This window comes from Dromaius novaehollandiae, chromosome 3 (genome assembly GCF_036370855.1).
Source record: "Dromaius novaehollandiae isolate bDroNov1 chromosome 3, bDroNov1.hap1, whole genome shotgun sequence".
Classification (NCBI taxonomy): domain Eukaryota; kingdom Metazoa; phylum Chordata; class Aves; order Casuariiformes; family Dromaiidae; genus Dromaius; species Dromaius novaehollandiae.
The window spans coordinates 91,290,880-91,300,160 of NC_088100.1; the positions used below are offsets into that span (position 1 = coordinate 91,290,880).

The window sequence follows — 9,281 nt, forward strand, 5'->3', positions numbered from 1 at the left end:
CAGGGATATGGATGAGTTATTAAGTATTCTTTTCTCAATAAACCGTACCATTCCAGGTCATTGCATCAGCAACAGCAGTATGACAGTGGCTCTGATTCTCATTTGGATAGCAGCTTTCTTCTGGTCAGCAGCTCCATTGCTTGGCTGGGGCAGTTATACAGGTAATAGATATCTTTCAGATGTACTTATTTGGCAACTCTCCACTTAACTGAACAAAGATATTTACCTTTCTTTCTTGCTGAAAGCCACACCAATTATCAGTGGAACTGAGAAAATCATTCATCATGCATGACTTATGTCCAGAGTATTGTCTGCTTTATTATCAACTATAAGAAGATTTTTTGAAGATATCATAGCAGAGACTTCAACCAAAAGTGTATTATCTATGAATAAAAGGGGCCAGAAATATTTGGTGTGGTTAAGCAGTGAGGTAATGGAAATCAAATCAAAAGACGTCCTTCAGAAACTGTCAAAATTAGGAAGCAAGAAAAGAACACAAGTTCTGGCAGGTTAAACTATAATAAGACATGCCAAAAAGATTTTTTGGGACAGTTTATTGAAAGTATGAACACTAGCATAGCAGAAGAAGAAAAAGATGCCAGAAAGTCTGTCAATACAAGAAATGATTAGGGTGTAAAATAAGGCCATAGCAAAAAAATTAGGGGGAAAAAAGGAAAAAGAGGTGGATTGTGAACACTGAGGTAATTCAATAGCTAAGATAGATTCCCACACTAGAAAATTTCTCCATAGGGAAAAAGTTGGAGAAATTGTTTAAAATTAAGTTTGTAGAGCAGCTCAATAAAGAAAACATTAACAAATCTCTAGGAACAAATGGTAATTGTACAGGAGTTCTAATAACTGAAATCATCCAACTGAAATTATCCAACAACTATCTGCCTGTATCCTGTAGGCATCAGTTACTTGACCTGTGATATTCAGCATATTCATAAAATAACAGATGAGAGGTGAGGGGCAAAAATGCAAGGACCTGCAGGGCAATAGCAAGTCAGGCAGAATCCAGAGCTGAGGCATGCAAAGTCATATAGGAAAAACAGCCCTTTCTTTGGTGCATCTAAAATAGCTATTAACACTTAGAAAAGAGAACGTGGAACCATGTCAGCCCACATGCACTGATACATGTCATGTATCAGGCTATGAAAACAGGAGCATAATGCTCAGAGTGGGACAAATAGGCAGAGAAAATGAGAAGTACTCTCAGAAAATAAATAGAAATCATAAAGCCTAGATTTCCAGGTAATGTGGGATGGAATAGAGGCTGCAAAACAGCAGAAAAAGAAAGAGGTTTCTACTCCTGAGAGCATATTACGGGGAAAAAGGATGGGGAGAGGGGGGCTAATAATCAGCAGACTCCAAGACCCAGGGTTAGGGTTAGGAAAAGAAGAAACCCTGGAACTGCAGCTGGCATGGGGCTGACAGGGCTGTAAAGCAATCATGTGGGCTGCAAAAAGATTTCTCCAAGGAGAGCTCGTTCGTAAAGAACAAGACTAGGGGTCTAGGGGCTAAGGCTCGGCCGAGGCCCAGAGTTAGCGTTGGAAAAGAAGATAGCCCAGAGCTGCAAATGGCATGCGGCTGAAAATGGTCTGCAAATAAAATAAAATAATGGCCTGCATCATAAATATTTCTCCCTGGAGACCGTGTTCATGGGGACTATGGGTGAGGATCTGGAAGCTAAGGCTCCGCAAAGGCCACGACCCGGCCCTTGGGTTAGGAAAAAAGCCCAGAGGTACAGCTGATGTGGGGCAGAAAAGGGTCTGCAATGTAACAGTGAGGACTGCAAAAAGAGATTTTCATCTTTTGCTCCTTTAATTTATTCCATCTAAACCTCAGATCACCTGTGGGGAATTAGGGGATTTTTTTTTTTTTTTCCCAGAATTTTCACTGGCTGTCAGGGAGAGTTCTGTCATTAAATCACACAGGCTTCACCTGTTTTGTATTTCCAGGACCTGTTAATACTTGATTATAAATACATGAAGCATGAACCAAAATTACCTAATACAGTTTGCTGCCACCACTGATCAGAAAAAAACAGCCTGTTCCACTTAAAACAACAATTTAAAATCCACAGAAAATTGTCAAGTTACCTAACTCAAGATTTTGATATCAGGACACATTAGCAAGCACATCAAACCATCTAAAGAGGTCAAATGTTCTTCATAAAAGTATTTAAGTAGAGACTGTACCTTACGCCCACTGTTTTTCCCTTGGATGCCTGATCAGCTAGGGTTCTTTTGTAAATCTCATTAGTTGCAGATCTTGCAATCCACCCAACTTTTTCTTTTTTTAAAGAGCTTGCAGCTCCTTTGTAATTGTAGAAGTGTACACTTTCTATTTAAGAGAATGCCTCATATCTAAGTATTTATGCTTCATCTTCCCGTAATCTTTATCGTTAGCTGAATCAACTTACTTTCATGTCCCTTTTACTACAGTAAAGTTTTCATTGCCTTTTGGCTTCTATTGTAAAAGAAACTTTAATATTTTTATTTCCTGCTTTGCAACATAAGTAGAGACTTTTTACATTCTTTGGCATATTTCAGGAAATTACTATGTAGAAAATGATGTCAAATAAGAGAAGATGATGCTCCAGAATATCTAACCTACCAAATAAATACTCATTTTTATTATAAAGTATCACAGTTTCCTGTTCTAAAACAACACTTTGTTCATTAGTGATTTGCACTAGAAGTCTAAACTGAGCAGAATGATAATCCTCATTAATACTTGTTGTTGTCTAGGTGTCTTGAAAATTTCTTTATGTAGAATATTATGTCACAGCTCATAAAATCAGCAAGATCACTCTATTCTTTACTTTCTAAAAGAAGAAAACCACACTATTTAAACTGATCAAATGAACACACAAAAGCAAGTAAATGTTCTAAAAATGCTAACCAAATTACTTTTGCTTTCCAGATCGCATGTATGGAACGTGTGAGATAGACTGGGCAAAAGCCAACTTCTCTACAATCTACAAATCCTACATTGTCTCCATTTTTATCTTCTGCTTTTTCCTACCTGTAATTGTCATGATTTTCTCATATGTTTCAATAATCAATACTGTCAAATTAAGCCATGTGCTAACAGGCCTGGGTGATCCAACAGATAGACAGAGGAGAATGGAGCGAGATGTCACAAGGGTGAGTTTGGGTTTCACATTGGTGGATTTTGTCTTAAAATTAGTCCCAGCTAGAACGGAAGACAACCAAACAAATCAGTCACGTTTCATATCTCTTCAATCTACAGTGACAAAGTTTGAGCTCAGAATAACATGAAGATTTTTTAAAACTCCTCCCCCCTGCAGTAGGCTAATATTTGGTGCTACATCACAGGTGAAAAATAAGCTTAATATTATTGGAGCGTACTGTACAGCACAAAAAAAAATCTTGGTTTGGCATATTGTTTTTTCTTTCAGAGCTGTATTACTTCTGAGCATACATAAAAGTTACAGTGGAGCTTTCAGTTACTTACCATTGGCTTAAGTCTGCCCTAAACCTTATGAATTCACATAAACATACAAAGGATTGCAGTGATCTTCCATTAGTTAAGGCATTGCTCACGCATAACTGTGCTAACCTAAGGTAGATAGCTTCTTGGTCTTCCTGGCTTGATCCAAGCAATCCTTTGCCTGTCTGTAACTATCCTGTGAGCCATAGCTTCAGGACAACATGAATGCTTCCCTTCCAGCCAAGTGTTCAAGCTACTATTCACTGTATATCACTTCTCTGATGAAGTCTTCTCCGTAAGGCTTCCAGAAGAGATTTAAAGCTATTTTTCTTCTGTCTTTTAGGTTTCTATTGTCATTTGCACAGCCTTCATTATTGCATGGTCACCGTATGCCGTCATCTCTATATGGTCAGCCTGTGGTCACTCTGTGCCCAATCTTACCAGCATCCTTGCCAGCTTATTTGCTAAATCTGCCAGCTTCTACAATCCCATTATCTACTTTGGAATGAGTTCCAAATTTCGGAGGGACATCTTCATCCTGTTCCATTGTGCCAAAGAAGTCAAGGACCCTGTGAAGCTCAAACGTTTCAAAAACCTCAAGCAAAAACAAGAGCCTTCTCAGAAAGAAGAGAAGTATGCAGAAGAAATGCATGCTGCGTCAAGCCCTGATTCTGGGGTTGGAAGTCCAACCAACACCCCACCTCCAGTAAACAGGGAAGTGTATTTTGGTATCCTTGATACACCATCCAATAACCCTGATATTGAATGCGATAGACTGTAAGTTCTGTGGCCACTTAACACATGCACCCACTCTGTGTGCGGCAAGACCCTTCAAATCACTGCTTGAATGATTTCCTAATCTCCAATCCACTAGTTTCTTGCTGTAGCAATGATGACCATGCAACTCAAGCAAATCAGATGATAAAGTGATACTTTCCTTCAATATAGGGTACAAAATGCTATGAAGCACATTACAATGATGGGCAGCACACCCAGAGCCAGAAACATTTCATTTTCACATGCAAGACTATAGGAAGAAAAGGAAAACTTATTTGCAAAGAAAAGACATTAACTAGCAAAAATACCTAATACATTCCTATCCAAATATTATTAATTAGGAAGTTACATTTCCAAATATGTTTCTAAGTCTTGAACCATCCCTGCTATAGACGATCTTTTTAGCTCCACAGTGCTGCACTGCCCCTGGCCGTAGGAGAACGTGCCCTGTTGAGCTTGCTGTGGAGCCGCTGCACTGCTGGTCGCTAGAGGGTAGGCAAAGCCATGTGGTCCCTGCAGGGCACTGAAGCCTGCCTGCCGTGGTGCTCCCAGACTCTGCGTGTGTGCACGCGTGTGTCTGATCGTCTGTGCCTGACCGTGTGTGTGCTTCTGTGCCTGACTCTGTGTGTCTCTATGCAAGTGCTAGGAGTTGCAGATACTGGTATTTTCTAGTCACTGTAATCTGAAAGGTAACTTCACACTTTTCTTTATTGGTTTGTGGAATTATTTCCCTCTTCCTTGATCTCTCTAGTGAGTTGGGCCCAGCTATAACATTCAGATTCAGGAAGCTGGCTTTAATTTCACTCATCTGTCTCCAAATTGATTGTTTTCTGACTCTTGAAGTGGAAAAAGAGATATTGTACAGGTAATGAAACAGATAACAACACTAAGTTTGCAAGAATATTGATGAAGTGTGACATCAGAGCTATTTACAAAATATAATCTAAGACATAACTGCTACTTCTAAAAAACATCTTCATACCTGCCTATGGGTAAAAAAATGACTTTCTGATAAATATAACTACTTAGCAGTTAAGAACAATGATTTAAAAACTAAGCTGTAGAGTTCATAACAATAGCAAGACTCTCAGGGGTTACTAGCAATACCCCACTACTCTGTCAAGTTTGCTTTACACAATGAAAGCACAGCAGTATAAGTTCCTAATTCCCCATCTTACTAATTACTGCATACTCAGAGACTTCCATAAAAATATCTCTGTATTATCCCTGGAAATGTTGTGGGTTCGTTTAATGCCACTTGTGTGTTAAACAAGGGGGGGGGGGGGGATTAGTTGCAGACCTCATTGCTGTTTGTGACGGGAATTTCTCACTGTCCAGGTGTACTAAAATGCAGCTGTTTTGCAAAAGCATGTTTTAAAATATGTGTTTCTTGGGAAAGTTACACAAAGAGCCCACCTTGATTTCCTCCATTGCTATATTTGTGTTAAGAAATTCAACTGTGTTTTGAATTTAAAAACAAATAAACATTATAAGCAATAGTGGAGAACTGTGTTTTCTTTCACAACCAGAGATCTGAACTGCAAGTGTATTCATTTTTGTGGAAAATTTTGAGATATGGGTGCTTCTCTCCCTACCCCCATTTCATTACCATAAATAATTAAAAGCAAATAAGTAAACTGTTTGCTTCCAGATAAAACTGTAGGCCATACCTGCAGAAACAGATGAAACCATTTACAGCAAAATCCTGTCATGGTTGGATGAAGCCAGGCTTGGATAGCCAAGGCTAAAGCACAGTCGTGAAAGCGCCTATGTCTAGCACAAAATCCACCCTGGCAACACAGCGTGTGCTGAGCCGTCGCACCGCTGAGCATACTCAGTTTTTCCTCCAAAGAAAAGTGTCACACATCCTCATCAGATACATTTTCAGAGGTATATGCAGTCACAGATGTGCTGGACACCTGTCATTAGAGCCTCCGTGGCCATTGATAACAGGCTGTTATCTAACCTGTATTTCCTCTAATTTATGGATTACGGAGGATAGTTCTTGTCCCATTGCACTGTAGTAATACTGTTGATCTGCAAGATTCGGCCTTTGACATACAGACAACTGAAAAGGTCCATGGGGCAGAGAGGACGACACTCCCCCAGCAGGCAAACTGAAATCTCAGCTAGATCGTATGACTTTGCACATGTACAAACAGTGAGATTAGATGAAAGGGGTTAGAAGTGGAAGGAGTAGTTAAAAGGAACCAGAATAGCAGAGAACAGAGGAAAAACATAAGAGAGGGAGAACCAGATAAGCAAGGGAGCGAGGGACCAGCAGCCAAAAAGCGCATAGCTGCTGAAAGAATTAGAAACAGCCAACACACAAAAAGCCTTGACTAGACCACAAAAGACCTCCCTCCTGCAAGGCCTGAGGCTACAGTCCTCTGTGGATGTACAGTAGTACCATAAGACTGCATAACAGTAGAGCAGAATATCTGGTTTTGCAGGTTACATAGCAGAAAAAAAGGATGGATGCCTTTGCAAGCACCAACCTGTCCTCCAGGTTCAGTAACAGCAAGAGCATGAAGTTACTCAGGTAAAAAGCTTCCAGCCCTAAAGCAACACATGTTCTCCAGCTGCATGCAAGACATCAGCAAGTTACTTAAGGTGGAAAAGTGTCCAGAATCTGAGACAACCTAAGTGTAGATAAGGGAACATGCTTCAGGATTTAAAGCGTGAGAATCAATACAAATCAATTTGAAAAACACTTTGTATCCTGCTTGCTTGTTCTGTTTTCCCTCCTGTGTCTGTAATTCCACACTTGCCTAGAAGAGACGGCCTGGCTCCTGTTTCTGGCTCCACAGGAGGCTTATCTTTCTGCCAAAGCTGGGCCACTGTTCAGAGAGGAATGAAAAGCTCAGGAGCTTGAGAGAGTTGGCGAGGGAAGATACAATCTAGCTGTGCAGAAGGGGAATGAGGAAGGCATAGGTTCAGTTTGCAGTGTTTTTTTGTGCTTTTTACTTACCAACACTTCAGTGCAAATGGCAAAAACAGTCCTAGAGACAGATTCCTACCCCTCCCCCCCCACCTTGCTGCTCCTTGGATTCTCTTTTACAGTGGATCAGTTTTAACAGGAGAGACTTTAAAAGGCTGTCGACCTGACTGATATGCTGGTGACCAGGACGCTCTCCTGAGAAGCTGCAGCCGTGAACTTTTTCAGCCTAAGGTGGTCTTAGAGTGCAGGTCTCCCACTCCTGGACAAAGTAAAGGACTATCTGTCCCTGATGCTGTCTGTTTAGAAATATTATATTTGTATCTAGTGATTCTAAGGCAAAAAGCAGATAGCATGTCAAAGGCAGGGACCAGATAGCTCATCTCCATGAGAGAGGACATCCCATGCTAGTGCTGCCACTTCACCTTACATGAAGGCATGTGGCATGCAGGCAGTGTGGGCTTGCATATAGGACCCAGGTCTCCCACTACCCTCTACCAGGTGCCTTTTTCAATGAATGTGTTCATTGCGAGTATTTTTTATGGCTGCACAAATTGCGCATTTACATATATGTCAAACTCTTATCAGCTCTTACTTGATTATTTACCATTATTATTTATAATTATTAACATATTAGTATTATACTGTAATTACTGCAGTTATTAATAGTGCATCTATTATTCATACTTATATGTACAACCTGACCTTGCAGGTGGATTATCAACACTCCTGTTACTGAACCAGCCCTACTACCTGGACTACACAATCCAAGCAACCAAGTTAACTGAGGACCACTTATGTTCTATTTCCCCATTTAAAAATAGCCTCTTCTGTTTTTTCTAAAAAACCTATTGCTATAAGTTGTTTATTTATGCCAAGGAAACTTTGGGGGCCCACATTTCCCCTGCTGGCATTTTTGCAGAGCTGAAAATCCCTTTGAGTACCAGTGCATTGAAATACAGAAAACATTTCTTAATAGATTTGACATTTCTTGGGGTAACATGAATAGCTTGTGTGTATAGTCAGAGGGAGTGGGGATGGCATAATGCAGTCCAGTCCCTGTTCTTAGTGCTATTTATGCATTTTTATCTAATGAGTCATGCAAAAAACATTTCATGTAGCAGAGACCAGAAAACAGGAAATCCTACCCTCCTTAGGACAGTGACTTTATTACAGTACGAACAACTCCAGCTTACAGATTCTTGCATACTTTCTCTCTATCCCTTCATTATTTGCAGCACAGACTGACAAGATAAGAGGGATATGCAGTGTGCCCATACAGGCATGTTGTATTATTTAGCGCTTTTCTTGGAAGTGAGAGATGGAGATAAAAATCTCTTCCCTAGGGTAGGATTGGACTCAAATTCTGGTCTCCTGCTGCCCTGCTGACTGCTCTCACCCCTGGGCAATAATGAAAAGGTGGCTAATCCTGGAGAGCTCACCATTATATATAAGCCAGCCTGGCAGATCAAGTCCTCTTGCATATGGAAAGTAATAACCTGATTGTCAATATAATAATCAGGGCCACACCCTGGATGATAGAGATTAAAAAAAAGTACTGTCTACCAACAGTCTGTGCCAATAAGCATCATCTCTAATGCTCACTGAATGAGACCTTTGGGGATAACAAACAAACATCATATAATTATGTAACTGAAGGATATATCCTAATAAAATAGGAGTGGTAGGACTTACAGAAATCACTGCAATAGCTGCAATTCCATTTTTGATATCTGCCAGCCTAGACTAGCCTTTGACACTGTACACCTGTCAGCCCGATTGCTGCAAAGAACCACTGCTTGAGCAAATTTAGGATGACCGAAACGGAAGTGTATTTAGCCACCAGGGTGGTGGCATGCTTGCCAGGTCCAACACAAGGCCAGCTACCCAAGCAGTAGGCTGCCTGCATGCATTTGCCACATTATTTGCAAAAGAAAGTATGAAGTCATGAGTAATGTCTGGCAGCACAAATGAGAGCAAGTGCATCCTGGTGTTGTGACCTGGCAGAGCCTTGCCAAATGCCAAAGATAAATTTCAAAGGAATTCATAAGGAAATCCCAAATCCAATCTGTAACTGTTCCTGTCACTTTGGGAAACAGCCATAATC

At 40.5% G+C, this 9,281-nt stretch overlaps 1 protein-coding gene across 7 annotated transcripts in view; it reads left to right on the forward strand.

Moving 5' to 3' along the window:
- Positions 1 to 5,743, forward strand: part of LOC112984587 (opsin-5-like) — a 44,770-nt gene extending 39,027 nt beyond the window's left edge. For all 7 annotated transcript variants that reach the window (XM_064509441.1, XM_064509437.1, XM_064509439.1 and 4 more), the window contains 3 exons: positions 57 to 161; positions 2,929 to 3,152; positions 3,803 to 5,743. In XM_064509441.1, coding sequence (XP_064365511.1) covers positions 57 to 161; positions 2,929 to 3,152; positions 3,803 to 4,240 — 767 coding nt within the window. In that variant the 3' untranslated portion in view covers positions 4,241 to 5,743. The remainder of the gene's footprint in view (positions 1 to 56; positions 162 to 2,928; positions 3,153 to 3,802) is intronic.
- The last annotated feature ends 3,538 nt before the right edge of the window (positions 5,744 to 9,281 follow it).